The sequence below is a fragment of the Stegastes partitus genome, unplaced genomic scaffold (genome assembly GCF_000690725.1).
Source record: "Stegastes partitus isolate 25-593 unplaced genomic scaffold, Stegastes_partitus-1.0.2 Scaffold2454, whole genome shotgun sequence".
NCBI classification, from domain to species: Eukaryota; Metazoa; Chordata; class Actinopteri; family Pomacentridae; genus Stegastes; species Stegastes partitus.
This window is the reverse complement of record NW_007580185.1, coordinates 28,436-46,983: the sequence shown is the minus strand read 5'-3', so window position 1 is coordinate 46,983 and position 18,548 is coordinate 28,436. Positions and strand designations below refer to the sequence as shown.

Sequence of the window (18,548 nt, the reverse complement as noted above, 5' to 3'; positions counted from 1 at the left end):
ATATGTCAGTGAATTCAATAAGCATGAACTTCTCACCAAACACATAAGGAAGCCATGGATTACCAGCCATTCCTTAACAGTGAGCAGTGTAGGTGTCTTTGGAGCGCAACACTATTTTGGGAGAATCTTCAGAGAATTCTGTTTGGAAGTCATCTTTTTCAGCTAAACAAAATCGACAACAGTACCTTGCACTAAAAGACTCCACCAGACCAAACAAGCTATGTAAGCCTAAGTTATCGGCAGCACGTCCGCCGATGGGGGGGGCAAACGGGTCTGTTGTCCCGGGTCCAGAGTGGGGTGGGGGGGCCAGAACTGGACCCTCATTGAATTATGGATTTTTTCCCCCAAAGAAGGGCTATTAATGGAAAGAAACAGTGCAATATTTGAGTTAGAAGTTTTAATTTGTTTTCGTCTGACCTGTCCTTAATATCTTTGGAGTTGCCCTCCACCCCCACCTCCAACATAAAATGGTTTGGCCCCTGATCAAAATCTGATGTACAGTCCTTTTATTGGAAGTTCGGATTTTGCACTTCAGCACCAAAATGTCCGCTCAGCAGAAGTCTGGTGCTCAGAAAAGGAAAAAGAAGAGAAAAGGAGAGGAAGAAAATAGAGGCCTTAGAGATTTGCTTAAAACATACTTTAAAAAAGGTGGTGACAACGAAGCTGGAACTAGTAAAGTCAACGTAGAGCGAGGTAAGAAACAGCGGAGCCAACGTTTGTCAGCTTGTAACGTTATTTGGCTAGCTCTTAATATCCATTAGCTGTGATAAAAATCCTGACAAAACACGGGTTGTTTGACAGAAACGGACGAGTTTAGTGGCTTCGTCAGAGAGGATGAGACAGAGATGAGGAGGAGGAAGGGGCCCGCTGGTCCGCAACAGAGGGACAGAGTCAGACCACGGATGAGACTGAGAGAGGGAGCGAGTCACGGTGGAGCGGGAGGGGGCTTGCTGCCCAGTCGGACAGTCTGAGCAGGATGGATCAAAAACTTATGCACATAACAGGAGAGGAAGAGCAAAGAAAAGGGGAGATGTGGGTGAGTGGGGTGGGGGGGCATCTAATATCATCTTGTCCCGGGCCCAGGGAAGGCTGTCAGCTGGCCTGCATGTAGCACCGCGTGGGAGCAACAGGGCTCAGTGGTTCTGCATCGCATACAGCAGCGGTCCTCAACCACCGGGCCGCACAGAAAGAATAAACAAAAGTTTTATTGTTTTATTTTTATTTCCGGCGCAGTCAACAGGGTGTTTTATTTTGAAACAGTACTAGCGCGTCTTCCCGTCACTTCCGTCTCTGCTTATTTCCCGCGCTTGACTGTCAGTTTTCATGCTCGGCCGTCAAACGAAGCCGTCCGTCTCATCGCTGTCGAAATGTATAAAAAAAAAAAAAAAAAAATCTCCGGAGAGCTTCTTTGGAAAGTGGGAGAGGCTCGATGCTGAGACAGAAGAAAAAAATAAACACATATTTAGCAAGTAATTTTATTCGTTTGTGAAACTTTTTAATAGAAAAAAAAAATATTTTTTATGTGTGCAATGACCGGTCCGTAGAAACATTTCTTGCGTAAAACCGGTCCGCAGTGCAAAAAAGGTTGGGGACCGCTGGCATACAGAACCCAACTTACTGTGTGAGATCTAATTTCCTGACACTACACACACACACACACACACACACATTAATACAATTCACAGCTTCACTACAAACATCACCGTGATGAAGAAGTCACTCTGCACCAAGTACTACTCTCTTCAGTCTAGAATACACAATTTGGTTGCAGAGTCAGTTGGAAAAATGGGACTAATTTAAAACAAATTCATCAATAAATTACCACAATTGATTTGAATTTCCAACATATTCAAACAAAGGTAGCACTGTCTGCACTGCAGCATAGTGCTGGACATGCAAATAAAACCTTCACTACTGTCTTATCTGAACAATAAACATAATATCACACAGCTTGACTTGCACTTACCTGTGTACACTTGTGTGACTATGTTGAGCAAGTGTCCTCTGAATCTGTCACCTTAAAAATGACTACACCTGCTATTTTAATACGCTACATTCTTGTGTTCATTGTTTAATGATAGACCCCAACATTAGCATATAGTAGTTACAAAAAAAAATGACACCCAACACCAACAGCTTCACTCTTATATTTAATTCTGATTCATCATTATGAGAACAGACAACAGTGAAGCAGGAAAGACTCCAGAACGTACCGTCACTATCAATTAAGATTAAGAGCATAGAATTTTATTGTAAAATTCAACATCACCGCAGTAGAAACATGAAAACAAACAGGGTGAGTGTGCAGTATCAGCATAATCTATTTTTACCAAAAGCTGAGGGTTTGGGTGAAACCTGTATCACTTCAAGTCCAAAAGAGTTCGTTTACACAATCAATAAAATAAGCACACCAACAGAAAGATAATGCACACATCAAAATTGCAAGAAAAATCCCCAAACCTATACGACTTGTGCTGTCATTACTGTAGTATAATGCCTCAATCATTCCAATATACAGAAAAAAAACAACTTTCTATGACTCCAATTTTAAAAGCTTTGAATGGAGAGGAGACACTATGTCAGCCAATACAAAATGTTCTGCAAGTAGTTACTCCTGTTAAGACCCCAAACAGCACAGGTCTTTGAATAAAAATCAAAAACAGATAATTCATAAAGGAGGATGTCCCTTCTGTGGTACAGCTTTTGGCTTCTCCTAGACGTCAGACTGGCCCAGGTTGACTTTGGAAGGGAGCGGTCCGGCCTCTTCCTCTGGCCCTTTGGAGGTGATGATCAGCAGGGAGGATGCTGGATATGGAGTCAGTTTCTGTTTCTCGATGAACTCCCTGTCACCGTAGATGCTCAGTTTCTGCAAGAAAAAAGGAAAATATTTCAGTTACTCTGTATAAAAACAAAAGTGTAAAAAATGACTCTACAGGAAGTTACTGCTTCAGGCCAGTACGTGATCTGGCATCATGTTTTTTGTTTTTTTTTTTAATAAAGTTTGTTAATTTTGATATAGATTTAACAGACAAGCTATAACGTATTACTGAGAGAGCTTTAGAGGTGATTTTTCTTCATGTAACCCAGCAAGAAAGCAAACAAGTTAGTCATTTACTCCATTAACAGTCATTATCAAAGCTATGCTACCCAGCTGCTTTTTCCAGTTACCCTATAGACCATACGACTGTTCTCATAGTCAGGGGTTTTTTTTTGGATCAGAATGTACCTTTAGGGGTTGAGTACACATGACAGCAACCCTCGTCAGTCCATATACAGTTAAGGTAATGAGTACGTGTTACTTTACTTCACAGAAATCTCAGCATTTTTCTGGTATTTCTTACAATTTAATAAACAAAAATATGTAAAATGCTTCAGTACTTGAAACACAAATAACCAAATATATGTGTTCTTTTTATTCTCCTTTCTTAACATTTTGCTGCTGGTGAGTCTGTTTTTGGTGGAGGCTGAAACTTTTCAAATATCATCTATGCAGGAGACAGTAGCATGTTTCTAAAGATGTAGAACTATTCTTTGAAGTTTTTAAGGTAACACACATTACAAGCCAAAAAGCACCCAAGCACACAGAGTATAAAAACAGAACTACAGTACCCAGAAATTACACATAGCAAACATACCTCGATTAAGCTCGTTTCTGCACCAAAGTGTCATGACTCTAAACAAGGGCAGCACAGAACTCACCTCAGCAGGTACATACTGGTCTACAGCAGTTGCCACAGTGGCACAACAGATCCAGATCAGGACCAACACAGACAGGATCAGAGTTGTGGTGAGAATCCACCCTGGTAGCCAAGGGTTCCTGAAAACAAAAAAGTGTCAATTCTAAGCTTTTGTGGCTCCACTGGGACTAGATCCTTAGTGCTGTTATTGCCATGCTCCACTGTGATAAATAACTGAACAATCTTGGTAATGTGGTCAAAAATGCACAAACCAACCTTGAGAGACAGCTGAACAGGTTGTATTCATCGTCATAGCTGCGGTCTCCGGTCATATCTCTGTCCCTCTCCTGGATTAAAGTGCGATGGTATTCTTTGTAGACTGGCCTGTTCAGCCTGGGGACTTGAAAATTAGAAGAAAAAAGAAGTTGTTTAGCATGTAAACACATCTCATCTCCTGATTGCCACTGTTGTATTGCAGATCATGGATTGTGTTTCAAACAGCCCAGATGTACGAATTTTTGGACCGCTTACTTTGAAGAAGCTCTCAGTTTTTATTCCGTACACTTGTTGTTTTTCATGTATCTAAGTGCAACATAAGGAATGTCTTCCAGGCGAGACCTTTTGAAAATGTGTGTCGCTGTTCTTACACTTAAACAATTATTTTCTGGGAAACAATGGGGGCCTATAGCATAGAGGAACGCAGTGGATCAGGTACTGAGCATACAGGCAATACTTGTAAGGCTTCATTGTTGGTTCTGGTTTTGTTGAAGATAAAACAAGAAAGTGGAGAACGTAACCACCTTTATCCTTTAAGTAGAATTTAACAAAACTAAATAGAGTGCTTACAGGTCTTTTGTGGCTCCTCTTTGACTTCTCTCTCCAGTTCAAACTGGGGGAAAAACTTGACTTGAGGCTCACTCTGTTAAACAGATCACAGAAGTGGGTTGTACACAGTGTTCTCTATTGCATTTGCACAATCAAAGGGTGAACTTTGTTGTTTATATTCAGAATGTTAAATTAGATCACCTAGTTTTCCGATTGTCAGTACTGTACCTGGAAAATGACAACCTTCCCATCATCAGCCTGGAGGTAGAATGTCCATGTGGAAGTAATAAAGCTGTGAGCCTGACTCATCACATCGTCCCAAAACCCTCTGACCAGAGTCAGGGGATACAGCAGGTGAATCCTGGGCATCATGACCTCCAACTGAAAAATAATACAGATAGTACTGAGCACACTGTTGTTTTTTGCAGGCTCATACAGAGTGCTGAGTGACTGCTAGATACATTTACCTGCTCAATCCGCTGCTCAGCAAATGGAAGTTGATTCTGACAACCCAGGTTGCATGCATACTGCTCATCTGACTGAGTGTAGGCTTCGCGACAGGCTGCAGAAGTGTGGAGGTAGTAATGAGTAACAGATGGTGAAACAGGATTATAGACGAGGGGGAAAGGTTTTTACTGCAACCCTGCTCATTATGCAATTTGGTGAGTTAACTCGGGGCTGATTAGAAGCACTGACTATTGTTTACAGCTCTATTGTAAAGATTTATACGGTTCAAAAGCATCATCCTGGACACCATGACGTCGTAAAGAAGTGAATTAAACAGGTCAAAAGCTCTGTGTATGACTTACTTGATTCACACTCGGATTTGGTCTGATTCAAATCGTCACTGTCACGAACAAACTGACAAATGGAGAACAGACGGCATCCTCTCTGACAGGCATAGAGTTCCTCCTCCTGTAAAACAAACCAAAGGACCAGTTGAATGCTTCGGTAAACAACGGCATCCGTGAGGGATGACGCACTTTCGACTTTAACATAAGTCCCAAGCTCTGCTTCCAATAAACAACGCGTCGTGTAACACAGTTATGTACACGGGCCCGCACTTGCATCGTTAACTTACGAATCGTTAGCTAACGCTAGCAGAAATTACTTTCCTCAGCAAGACATGTACTCACCCGTGGATACGTGTGCAAACTGTATGTCATTTCACATGACTTATGGCAGGAGGCTGTGCTCCCCAAGACGCTGTCGAACACATCTGTAGATGCTGAAGAGCAAGCAAGCAGGACGGAGAGTCCCAACATACAGGCAAAGGAGGATCGACTCCCCATTTTGTCTGCCAAAACCTAAACAATCAACACGCTCCTCTTCCTTGTCCTCCTTAATCGGCTTGCTTTCTCGCGAGAATTGTGAACATAACGCGAGATGTGCTTTTAATATTTTGATACGTTTAAGTCCTCCTCCATAATCCTGCGTATTTTCAGAAACCGACAACATGGTTCATATTTCTATTTTGTATGTGTATTTCGTATATTTTTTTTGTTTATATATGTTTTACTACAAATCTTATCATATAACTTTACAGAAGTAGCCTTATTTCGGCGGCAATGGTTGATGACTTTTTTTGTGTGTCTCCTACATGTGGATATAAAATAATCCTTTACTCGGTAAGAACTGCAGACACATTTGTACTTTGATAAGGTTAGAAAGATATTCACAGATTCGGATTTCCGGCATCAATAACTCTGTAACAAAACGTCATCAACACACAAAATACGCCTCTTTACTATCACTGTGAGGTGGATAATATACTACAAGATCATTTTTATCAAAAGCAGCTGTGAATATGTTTCCAACTTTACTGAAGTCACTTACTTGAACAAATATCCTAAACAAATCTTATCTGTGGCGCTACAGAGATGTCCTGGCCTACAGATCACGTTGTCCATTCTCCTCTTCTTTGGTTCAGACGGCAAAACATTACATTATCATTTTATTTTTATTTTATTTTATTTTTTAAATGAAGAATAGAGCAATGATCATGAAAACCCAAATCGGTACTCATATCAGAACATATCAGCCCTCAAGGATACCGTTTGGAGAACTAATTTATAATCTGTCCCTTGTTGTTGTTTTTCTTGTTGAGAAAATACGCAGTCATAACGGCGTAAATTATGTAAAAATAAACGTTCACTGTAATAAAGAATGATGAAATTACATCACAATAACGGGGTATATGTAAAATTATACTACACATTTTCTATCTACATGGCTTTTTATTCAGGTGAGTTGTTGCTGATATGTTGTAGTATATTTACTTCCTCAGTTTCCAAACAATTTAAGCTCGAGACACCGCTTTGTGTGTTTCCGACGGTGCCTGAAGGCAACATGAGTACTGCTAGCCATCTAGCTGCTGCTAGCTTTACCAAGCAGATGATTTGACACAGTTTTCTTTATACAGTGGACGGATAATGTATAGAGTACAGAGAAATAACCCGATTTAAGCTAGCAATACGTTTAATTTGTTGAAATTCAAATGCTGGCTCAAGTAAACGAGGTAATGTTTAAGCAGGTAGCTGCTAGCAGCAGTTAGCCGTGGTTGCCTCTGACCTAAGCTTCAGATATCGACACCTATAGTTCCCATTTACGCCACAAAAGTAACTGCTGTCCAAATCAGCTATTCTGCAAGGTCCTACTTTGTGGTAAAGGATGGACAAGTTTGTTGTCCGGCTCCCCAAGAGTGAAACTCTTCAAAAAGCGAAGAGCGACGGGAAGGTTTATAAGCAAACGACAATAGAGTCTTTACGGGTGAGTTTATGGACGAACAGGTGAACGAGCAGAATGAAGTCAAGATTTCTACTTAATAACTGCTCGCTTTTGTGTCTCCTAAAGAGGGTGGTTGTGATTGAGGACATCATGCGCTACAAGTCCATGCTGGAGCTGCCAGAACAGAGCAAAGACAACCTGCTGACTGCCTTGACAGAGCTGAGCAAGAAGATCCCATCCAGAGAGGTGCTCAAGTCCACCAAGATAGGTACACAGAGCAAACCTCCATGACAACACCTGATGCTGATACAGTGGTGCTTGAAAGATTGTCAGCCTTTCAGAATTTTCAATATTTCTGCACAGTCATGAGCTCAAAAATGATCCGATTTTCACACAGTTCCTAGAAGTACCACAGTTATTTCAGCTAAAATTCTCCCAAGCTGATGTGATCAACAGTTACCGGAAATGTTTTATTGTGATAACTGCACAAGGGGCTACAACAGAGTCACAGATTTGGTTCACATGCTTTTGCCACTCAGACATGTAACATTGGATCATTTTCCTCAACAAGTAAGTAAATGACAAAGAATAATGTTTTTGTCTCATTAGTTTGATTGGTTCTTTTTATCTGCCTTTAGGACTTGTCTGAAAGTCTGATGAAGTTTCACATGATATTTATGCAGAAATACAGAAAATTCTGCACACATTTTCATGCACTACTGCATATCACTGGATAGATTAATGCATTGTTGATGTGAAAAGCATTAACATGTATTGTCCAGACATAAAAAGTTTGAATTTTGGTCCCTGTAGCACTAATTGTAGAAGTCAATTTTGTAGCTGAACTTTTCTTGGCTTCAGTGGTGTTGTTACAGCAGCATTATAAACCACAAGAGCAAACAACTATCAAAACTGTTTTTACCTCATAAATGCCGGGTCAGTCATCAAACTCGAAATATTTAAATTAGTTCAACGCATAATAAAAACATCTTTCCCCTCAGGTCACACGGTCAATAAAATGCGGAAGCACTTGGACCCTGAGGTGAGTTCAATGGCAGCAAAGGTTTACACTGACTGGAGGACATTCATTGAGGAGAATTCCAATAAGCCGTCTATTGAAGTGCGCTCAGACAAACAATCAGAAGTGCTCAGGAGCAACGCGAGAAGACTCATGTCTGAAGCTCTGGAGGTCAAGGTGAGGAAGAGTGTCACAGTGAAGTTCAATGTAATGGAAAACGCCTTTGTGTTGTGCTCATTCTGTCCATTGTGCATCTGATTTGCACTTGACATTATATTTAGGTGGCACTGGTTGTGACATTTTAGAAACATAAATTGATGGAGATGCTACAGCAAACAGCTGCTCAATTGTTTGAATGTATGAAAGCTATCTCAGGTTGTGGTTTTGTTTTTGCATCGCAAATGAGGATGTATTTCAAATGAACAGCATTCACTGAAAACTCTGCATGTATGATTCGTGCATTAGGCAGCCCTTTCATTCAACACAATTTATCACTTCGTTGTTTGAATTTATAAATGTTTTTCATGTGAAGACACTCAGCATATTAACTTTTTGTTTGTTTGCTGCAAGTCTGTTGACATCACTGAAGTTTTTTTTTTAAAACCTGGATGATTGCTTGAAAAATGTTCCTGTTTATCTTAGAGCTATTTGGTCACTGACTGATTCATTCAGACTATTTTATATTTATGTGTTGTGTTTTCTGCTCCTTTCTTTTCTGACCTACAGGAGGATTCTGGTCTAATCGACAACATAGAGAGAGAAGTGTTTCACCAGAGCTCCCGGTTAGTCAGCTCCTCATACAGGCGGACTGTTAGAGCGTTAGTGTTTGCCTTCAAACACAACCCTGAGACCAGAACTCAAGTGAAGGACAACACAATATCAGTCAACCAGCTGGTTTCCAAATACAAAAAGTGACTTAAAATAAATTAGGCTGATTTTTAAATTGCATTTTATTATTATTTTTTGATTATTTTGTTGATTTTCTATAAATAACATACAAAAGACATTTGTGGCACATCAGCATCCTTTCACTGGTTTTTAACTGCACATGAATTGCTGTAAATGTTGATGATCACACTTTTGTAATGTGTTATGTATGATTGCTTTTGTCAATAGATCCTTCATTGTCTTTATACTGTTGAATATTTTTATACAAAATCTGATTTATAAAATGACGAGTTCAGCGTTGGGAGTCCATTCTTTGATAGATATGATCATACATATATATGTATATTTCACTAAAGAAGCACCAGCCAAACAATAGCTATGATCATGAGAATGACAGCTAGAACACAGATACTGATGAAGACAATATCACTCAAGTCATGAGGCTCAGATTGTGGACCCCTTGCATTGCCACCACTGTCGCTGTCAGCCTGCTGGGCCTGCTCTTCCAGACGGCGTTCCTCTGCTGAAATGATGGACACTGATGCTATCTTCCGCAGGGCGTCACACTGTATCTTATATTCTTGCACATTTTGCTGCTTCCCATCAGAGAAATCAATGTAGAGTTTGTTTACGAGCATGGTGATGTTTCGATGTTTCTGTAAGAGACCATTAGGTACAATATTAATAGCAGCAAGTCACAAATGGTCTTTAACAGCTAAGACACACTGCTCAAAAAAATAAAGGGAACGCCTAAACAACACAGTTTAACTCCAAGTCAGTCACCCTTCTGCGAAATCAACCTGTCCAGTTATGAAGCAACACTGATTGTGAATGTGTTTCATCGGCTGTTGTGCAAACGTACAGACAACAGGTGGCGATGAGAGACAATTAGCAAGACAACCCCTATAAAGGACTGGTTCTGCAGATGGTGACCACAGACCATGTTCTCATCCTTTCTGGCTGACGTTTTAGTCACTTTCGCATTTTATCAGTGCTCTCACCCCTAGAGGTAGCATGAGGCGGTGTCTACAACCCACACAAGTTGCTCAGGTAGTGCAGCTCATCCAGGATGGCACATCAATGCGAGCTGTGGTGAGAAGGTTTACTGTGTCTCTCAGCACAGTGTCCAGAGCATGAAGGAGATAACAGGAGACAGGCCAGTACACCAGGAGACATGGAGGGGGCTATAGGAGGGCAACAACCCAGCAGCAGGACCACTCCTTTGTGCAAGGAGGACCAGGAGGAGCACTACCAGAGCCCTGCAGAATGACCTCCATATGCATGTTTCTGCTTAAACTGTCAGAAACAGGCTGGAGTCTATCCCAGCTGACTCAGGGCGAAGGCAGGAGACACCCTGGACAAGTCACCAGTCTATCACAGGGCTACACTTAGAGACAGACAACCAAGCACACTCACATTCACACCTACGGGAAATTTAGAATCACCAATTAACCTCAACGTGTTTTTGGACTGCGGGAGGAAGCCGGAGAACCCGGAGAGAACCCACACTGCATGGGGAGAACATGCAGAAAGGTCCTGGGTGTCCTCACCGGGACACAAGCCGGCGACCTTCTAGCTGCGAGGCAACGGTGCTAACCACCGAGACACCTTGTAGCCCTAATTGAGATCTAGGATGTATTAATTTAGTGTTCCCTTTATTTTTTTGAGCAGTATATGTGAAATCATTTCCTATTGTAGTCAGTAGGTGATTGGAGGGGGATGAAGGAAGATGTCATCCCCTGTGTTAGCAAAATGAGCAAAATACAGTCCCTTTGTAACCTGCTATGTGTTTTTGTTGGTGGTGTGGGAGCAGGAAGGTGTTCCCACTGGAACATCTCCTCTGATTTAAAAAAAAAAAGTCACCCACTATTTATAGAATACCAGTAAGTCAGTGTGTCACTAGTCACCTGACTGGCGGTACCACAGTTAACAAACTGTGCAAGTATCTTGTACGAGGTGGCCGTTAGCTGTGCAGCACAGGATGGGTTCCCCAGGTAGATTTTCTCACGGTCCAGCTGAGGTAAGGACTGCTGCGGTATCAGAATGGTGAATTCTGATCTTGTGCAGCTAACATTTACAGGCACCACTTGAATTCAGGAGATAAAAACACAGGTCACAATTTTTAAGAGCATGAAAACAACAGGAAAGAACTGTCTGTAGAGGCAAACATTTAGTATTTATGAATTTAGTCTTACCAAGAGGATATTTTTAGCTGACATTTAGCCTGCAACCATCATTAGTAGCAGGGAGTGTATTTCCTATACCTGCAGCCTCCACAAGATAAGTAGAAGCTTATGATACCATGGTGTGAGGCGAAAACATTTTTCCTTCTGGAAATAAATCAAATATATATATATCGCATATATTGGGGATATATATACATATATGTGGAGCATTTACCTCCAAGATAAGAGGCAGTGAACCCTCTATGAGCTTCATTTCTGTCTGTGCTAAGCACCACCAGCAGCTTGTTGCCTCTTGAGATGAGAGAGGAAGGCTGCTCCCTGCCACACCAGCGACCCAGCAGGGCGTCTGTCTGGCTGTCCCCGTCATAAACTGCAACTGAATCATAGTCGCACTCATCTGACAAACTGTTCCGGTCCTCTAAGTCCATAAAGGGGAAGAAGAGTTTGATGCGGTATCCAGCTGCTAGAGTGACGCTCCAGTGGCAGTTGATGTTGTTTGGGTAGATGTTGGGGAAGTGTGGGCTGCTAAAGTTGCCACTCACATCCGACAGGACCTGCTGGCATTCACCTGTTCAAGTAGAGTTAATTAGAATTAGCTTAGTACAGGCTTAATCATCTATTTAAACAAGTCTCATGATTGTAAAAAAAAAAAAAATGCTGTTTTTTAGCAGGTACGCAAGTATTAAAGTGAGGAAAAATAGAATTCCCTCAAAGGTTATAGAATTAGCCTGGCATTTCGGAAAATACGCCTGTTTGCTTTGTTGGCAAGCGTTACTTGCGCAGATCAATACCGCTCTCATATTTATGCTTTCAGTATGGGACAGAATCCAGCAGCTGGTTTGTTAGTTAAGCTCAGAATAAGAAGTGGAAACTGGAGGAAACAACTGTCCTGGTCACTGCACCTGGCCAAGAAAAAAGTAATATGGAAAATGTCTTTTTCTCTTTGGATTTTGTCAAGACAACAAAAATCTAACTCAGTCATTTGTAAGCTTTAAACATGCTGGTAAGCAGGTTACATTTACTTGGACAGTGTTCTCCTCCTGTTCATGTCTTTGTGCTCAGCTAGGACTATATAAGCAGCTGCTATGCTCCAGCATTGTACTAAATGAACAGACCTGAGGGTAACTGTCTGTGAGAAAACACATATTTCCAAACTAGTCCTATAAAACTATGACACTTGATTTTTAGGGTAGTTCTATTGATGAAATTATTGCTACATTTGAATATGTATAAGTTGTGCAGTCGTGTTTTTCAGCTACATTGTTGGGTTTTCATCCTCTTTGCCAGTTGGTTTGTGTAATGACACGCCTACACTTAATGTCTTTGTATCTGTGGACGCTTTCTTAGGTTTCAAGGTAACTGCTTTTCTGTTCTGAATTTGTGAGTGAATGGAATTTTTTTCAATACAGGTTGCTTTAAGTTTGATGGAGTATTTAAAAGCACATAACATTTTTGACAACTGAACAACCTTTGCTGCAGTTACACAAAAACATGAACAGTCAAGGTGAACAAATGACAAAAAGGCTTTTGAATATTGGTTAGAATAAGCCAAACCAATATTTCCTTACCAGAGTAATAGTAGGCCTTGAACCCTCGTCCCCCAATGTTGAAGTCAGACTTGAAAACTACCAGAAGTTGGTTGGAAGTGGTGACTATGTTGGGGGGTTTGTCTGTGCCACAGTGTTTGCCGAGGTGGCGGTGGGTGACTGTTGGGCCGTCAAACAGGGCGACAAAGTCAAAATTACATCCCTCATTGTTTTCAAGCTGGAAGTCCAAGAAGACCAAGGTGACCACGCTCGTGTTGGACACATGGATGGACCAGGTGCAGTCGGCATTGTTGCTGTACTCCTGAGGATAGCCTGGACTGGAGATCATGCCTGATAGACCAGTCAGGACTCCACCACACATGTCTATAGAATGCAAGGGGCAAATTCAAATGTAGCTTATCTGTATAAAGAGGACCATTAGTGGGTCACTGTGACATAATTAGTTTTGTGTGACAGTCTGGAAAATAGTGGGGGTCCACCTGTAACACTGTATGTACACTGGTTACTCATTTTCCTGCATCTTTGAAGAGAACTCATTGATCAGGGTGCGATCAAAGACAACATCTTTGAAAATATTGCAAACAGTAACTTTTTAGCCTGTAGGGTTGACAAAGTCAGTCTGTCAGTGTATCGTGGGAAACATTATAACCACACTAAACATCTGCTAGTATTATCATTATGAGCTTGATTGTGAGATGTGCCTCACAAACACAGATTCACAGAGCTTCTAGCATGGTGCTTAGTGTTGTTTCAAAATAATGGTATGGTGAGATAAAGGCCAAGAAATTTTTAGCTTAAAGCCACAAGTTAAGTTACTGCCACACAGCCAGACAAAATCAAATAAAGTTTTGGGAAATTAGCCAACCGATCCCTGTCATACTGCATTAATTAGAACAAGTTACCTTTTCTGTAGCCAACTCTGAATCCCCTGTAGGCCACATGGCGGTCTGAGTGGAAGATGATGGACATGACATTCCAAGATGAGGTGAACTGAGGAGGGGAGATGTCACCACAAAATGTCCCGAGGAGGTTCCCCTCATCCTCGGATATGCCATTATATATTTTGATGTAGTCGTAAGCGCAGCTGGTGTGGTACTCCAGCTCAAAATGGTGGAAGGTGAGCAGGACAGAGGAGCCCTCTGCCACCACAATTAGCCAGGAGCAGTCTATGCTGTAGGGATACAGGCCTGGGAAGTTTGGGCTGGAGATATTTCCTGATGGGGCCGAGAGGATTCCTCCACATTTGACACCTTATAATTACAAAAAACAGTTCCTTTCAGCTGAGAGAAGAAAGACACTGGATAAAGGTTTGGGCTCATCTCTCACTTATGTGACTATTTTCTAGGCACCATATACAACCTTTGAAAAGCATTACAAGCTGACATTGAACAACTGAGGCCCAATATTCTTTGTATATACTGTACCTACAAGATAAAGCACTCCCATGAAATTTAAGCATCGCGCCATCAAAATAACAAATAACAACTCACCTTTTTTAGAATCAGCCTTGTCAACAAGCAGTAGTAAATGAATCAGTATAGTCACCCTGAGACTCATGTTGTTATTGTTGATTCGGCTATTGTCACACTTCAGCTACACCAGCAGAGACACACAACGGCAATGTCAGAGCGCACAGCCTTGAGACATCGGCAGTGGCACCTGTAGAGGTAATAGGACTTTGAAAAATTCATCCACCGCCTGAATGAGGAATCGGATACCTACCTGGGCCACGCTTTGCCTTCTTCGCTAAATTTTAATGACTGGTATCCAATAAGCATGAGTGGCTTGTCAGGACACTGTTTGGAGAGATGTTGTACATTTTTAATGATAGCCACATACACAGACCCACACACACACACACACACACACACACACAATGAGCACCACCTGTGAGTGAAGTTGTTAAAGAGACAGGAAGAAAGAGAGCACACATCAAATTTGTCACCAATTTAAATGGTTTCATTAGAGCGATGCGAGAAGTAAAGAATGATAGTAGTCCGTGCTATTTAATGCTGTAGGAGGTTGAAAGCTACTATTTTAACCATCAGTCACGCTGAAATAAAACATCCAATCACAGGCCTATGTCTTGCACACAAACCCATGTTCATGTCTAAAAATCATAATTCAGCCAAAAGCAGAGTTTCATGGAATCTAGTTGAGTTCAGTTGTAAAGGCCTGCGGAACAATGATCAGTGCTCATTACAAATGCATTGATATTGCTATGTTCTTCAAAAGTTCTTAAATTAACCTCTTTTGTGATTTCATGTAACAAAGAACTAGTTGTATGGGTTATTTCTTATTTTGATTTCAACAATTTTATTTTAAACTCACATAACACAAGTGACTGCATTAATACTGAAGTCAGGTCATCGTTCTCAAAGATTCAAGCTTTTCTAATGCAAATGTTGTTTGTACTCTAGTGCTGTTCTTGAGAAGAAGAATGATGCAGTGGCTCTCAGACTGAGAGTTTGTTGTATTTTCCGAATGCCAATCATATCCATGAGTCATTCCTTCTGTTTTGGCAGTCTTATAGCTGAACAGCGCAGACACATGTAGACAATAATCCTGACTCAATAGAGTGTATAACAGACAGTGTGATAAAGTACTCCTATTATAAGCCTATTCTGCAAACAAATGTTTGCTATTCCAGCAGCGCTGCAAAGGCAGGGCTTTTAGAGGGAATATATCTAATAGCCTCCGTGTGCAAGATTAATACCGACAGAAACCTGCTAGATGGTGCTACCACACTGTGAAAAGACCACTGGCTTTTAAAGCGGCGCACCGAGCTCTAAGCTGAAATAAATAAGAATGTGATTAAAATCAGTCAAGTGTTTTTCGCACAGCAGTTCCTGGAACTAAAATGAACTGAAGCCTTTGAATTTTAATTCTGTCCTCTCTAAAGCTTGTCATTGTTCAAGGATGTGGGTACTGGGCAGAAATGTGTTTCAGAAAGATATCGTGTGTTTAGAACAATTAAATCACACATTAAGAAAATAGTCAAAAAACAAATAAGGTTGAAACTGTTGGAAAATTCCAGTGGAATAAAAGAGAACTCAAGCCAAACAAATAGCGGTTGTTTGACCGGGGACATCTCTCAGAGAATAAATCAGTAATTTCTAGGTTTAGAAATAGACAAAAATTAGTGTTACACTTCGTTATAATTAGGGTTATTAAAAAGCCATTGCTAATAAACATCAGCAGAGTGCTGCTGTTTAGCTGTTTGGCAGGTGTGAAGAGTGTCCTAATGTGTGTGTTGTTGTGGATGGGACCACTTGGCAGCTATTATGTCTGGCATCTTTTAATCCAAACTGCAAAATGGCAAATACTGGGAGTGTTGATATTTGTGTGCTTAAAAAAAACAATAAAACATTGTCTGCTTACCAAACATTTTTCCCATCGTGACCGACTGTGAGCCAGCTAAAGGTCTGTTGGGAACTGTTCATCCTGATCCTATAGCTCCCAACATGGGAGGAATATATAGGCAGGACATAAAAAGCTCATGTTTCTGACAGCCTGCAGCTTGTCAGAACATCTCCGTGCCATTTTCCATGGTTGGCATGATTTGTCTTTAAATATTTTTTAATGCATGGCATATTTCTGTTAATAAAGCCTAAGGATCACTCTGAACTAATTTATGCTGGATATTGTTAAGATGTAAACTAAAGCGTTACAACCAGATCGTTTGCACTGCTGCTGGTTGACTGAACATTTGAATCCTGTTTCAACTCTGCTGAGAGCAAATTCCGTTAAAAACTCCGTTTGTTACAGAATTTTACTGAATGGCAGTCTGGGTATTTAACATGAATAAAACTGCTACAGCAGTGATGATCACTTTCATGCAGAGCTGGACCAGACAAATCGAATGGAGGCAGAAGAAACACTGCACCAACCTTCTACATTCCATTCCCATCTCGTGCTCCCTCACAGCCAGAAATGTTGTTCCTCCCTTGCAGAGATTTTTTTTCTTTTTTATATTTCCACCTTCTCCATACCAAGGACAATATTGATATGTCATTGCACTGCCAATTCGGGGAGCTCACAGATTGGATTATGAACTATAATGAGCTAAGCCTTCCTCTATAGTTATGAGGGCAATGAAATCCATTATTTGGGTTAAGGAACAGAAAGGAGAGAGGATCAACTTCCCCTGGCAACGGTTGCTGTCCTATTTTTACTCAACTTGCATCCGATGAGATGACATTTGCTTTATAAGTAGTTGTTGTTATTCATGCAAACTTTGCTTATAGAGTAAAAAATGAACCAGACGCATCGCAGAAAATGACCGCAGAAATGATGCAGAATGCAATAATGTGACACTCTAAGGTCCCCATTTAAATAGAAGATTTTGCTATTTTAATTACAGCTTATTTTTTTCTACAATCTTCGCAGTACATAAATTATAGTTCTCATGAAACATACCACTAATCGCAGCTGAGCAAAGACACATGTTGTCAAACACCTGTGTAAATTATAGAACAGAAAATGAATATGTCAGACAAAAAGGCAGTGAAAGATTATCAGATGAGTCAGAAATAGGACAAATTGCACCAAATGTTCTTATCCACAACAATACGGCTTCATGCCTTTCAGTCAGAGAAGTCTTTCTGGATTAAGCTTAATAACAAACAGAATATAAATTCAGAGTGGAACATTATGCCACTTAAATTATGTTTTTATCAGCGTAATGAAAAAAAAGTTGGGGAGGATGTTGACCAAATACTGACAAGGTTGATAGTGACTTAAAGACTTTATTTAGGACTGATGACCTTCCTACAGCTTCCTACAATGAAAAAAAACTATTGCCTTTGAACATAGAGCAGCTGCAGTATTAAGAAAAAAAAAAAAGACCCAACTGGTGAAACAAATACATAATAAATATACTTCTAGGAGGCAGTGTTGAATCAAGTGGCTTCAAAAGAAAACACAGAGACATTTTGAGTTGTCATAGTAGGAAAAGCTCAGGAGTAACTGACATCATTAATGAAGGCTGCGTTTCATTAAATGCAGCACAAAGTCGTGTCAGTTAGCGAACACACACAGCATCTTCAAACAGCTCAATGAAATGCAGAACACACTAATATAATTCATTACACCTGTTGTTTTACTGCTATGCTGTATATTAAAACGGTTTTTCATTTGCCTTTGGTTTAATGGTTTTAGTCATCTGTTGTTTTGTTTTCGTCGCTGTGCAGTCGCCAATTTAGGTAAACTCGAGAAAAAAATGCGACACGTTTACCTGCCAGCTAATTTATTCCAATAACTCTGTTATACTCAGGTGACACATTTAACTGTCTACTATATTCATTCAAAGCACCTTTTACAGTTTTGTTTGTAAGCTGCCAAACCACGGCTCATACCATGCCACTCTGCCAGCTCAGTCTGCACAACAGAATAGTTTTCTGCTACTGTTCAACAGTTATAGACACAAAAACATAGACTGAGGCTGTTTTCATCATGTAGGATACTTTTTATTTATCAGTTATCGAAAGTAATAGCATACAAAGTGCAATTTAAAGAAAGAAATACAACATTAAATCAATATTTAGAGTGAGCAACCGTTTCCGTGAAGGCAGCATCTGTTCTCCTGGGTACGCTTTCACGTAGTTTCCAGGGTATTTGGCAGGTAGGCTGTTGGACTCGCCGCAGCTCGTCTGTGGATTTAAGCCGTCTCGGTATCTTC

At 40.6% G+C, this 18,548-nt stretch overlaps 3 protein-coding genes across 3 annotated transcripts; 1 reads left to right on the top strand and 2 right to left on the bottom strand.

Moving 5' to 3' along the window:
- Window positions 1–2,137: 2,137 nt before the first annotated feature.
- Window positions 2,138–5,848, bottom strand: tmem59 (transmembrane protein 59). Its single transcript, XM_008305249.1, has 8 exons — window positions 5,639–5,848; window positions 5,312–5,417; window positions 4,970–5,064; window positions 4,731–4,883; window positions 4,524–4,596; window positions 3,954–4,077; window positions 3,700–3,817; window positions 2,138–2,866 (listed from the first exon to the last, which is right to left on the bottom strand). Exons 1-8 carry the CDS (start codon window positions 5,792–5,794, stop codon window positions 2,714–2,716), a joined length of 978 nt encoding a protein of 325 aa, XP_008303471.1. The 5' UTR covers window positions 5,795–5,848; the 3' UTR covers window positions 2,138–2,713.
- A 925-nt stretch (window positions 5,849–6,773) lies between these two features.
- tceanc2 (transcription elongation factor A (SII) N-terminal and central domain containing 2) lies at window positions 6,774–9,430 on the top strand. Its single transcript, XM_008305248.1, has 4 exons — window positions 6,774–7,271; window positions 7,356–7,497; window positions 8,231–8,424; window positions 8,974–9,430. The coding sequence occupies exons 1-4, from the start codon at window positions 7,173–7,175 to the stop codon at window positions 9,160–9,162; spliced, it is 624 nt and encodes a 207-aa protein (XP_008303470.1). The 5' UTR covers window positions 6,774–7,172; the 3' UTR covers window positions 9,163–9,430.
- Window positions 9,273–14,425, bottom strand: cdcp2 (CUB domain containing protein 2). Its single transcript, XM_008305251.1, has 6 exons — window positions 14,359–14,425; window positions 13,771–14,118; window positions 12,890–13,231; window positions 11,536–11,889; window positions 11,043–11,221; window positions 9,273–9,791 (listed from the first exon to the last, which is right to left on the bottom strand). The coding sequence occupies exons 1-6, from the start codon at window positions 14,423–14,425 to the stop codon at window positions 9,486–9,488; spliced, it is 1,596 nt and encodes a 531-aa protein (XP_008303473.1). The 3' UTR covers window positions 9,273–9,485.
- Between the last annotated feature and the right edge of the window lie 4,123 nt (window positions 14,426–18,548).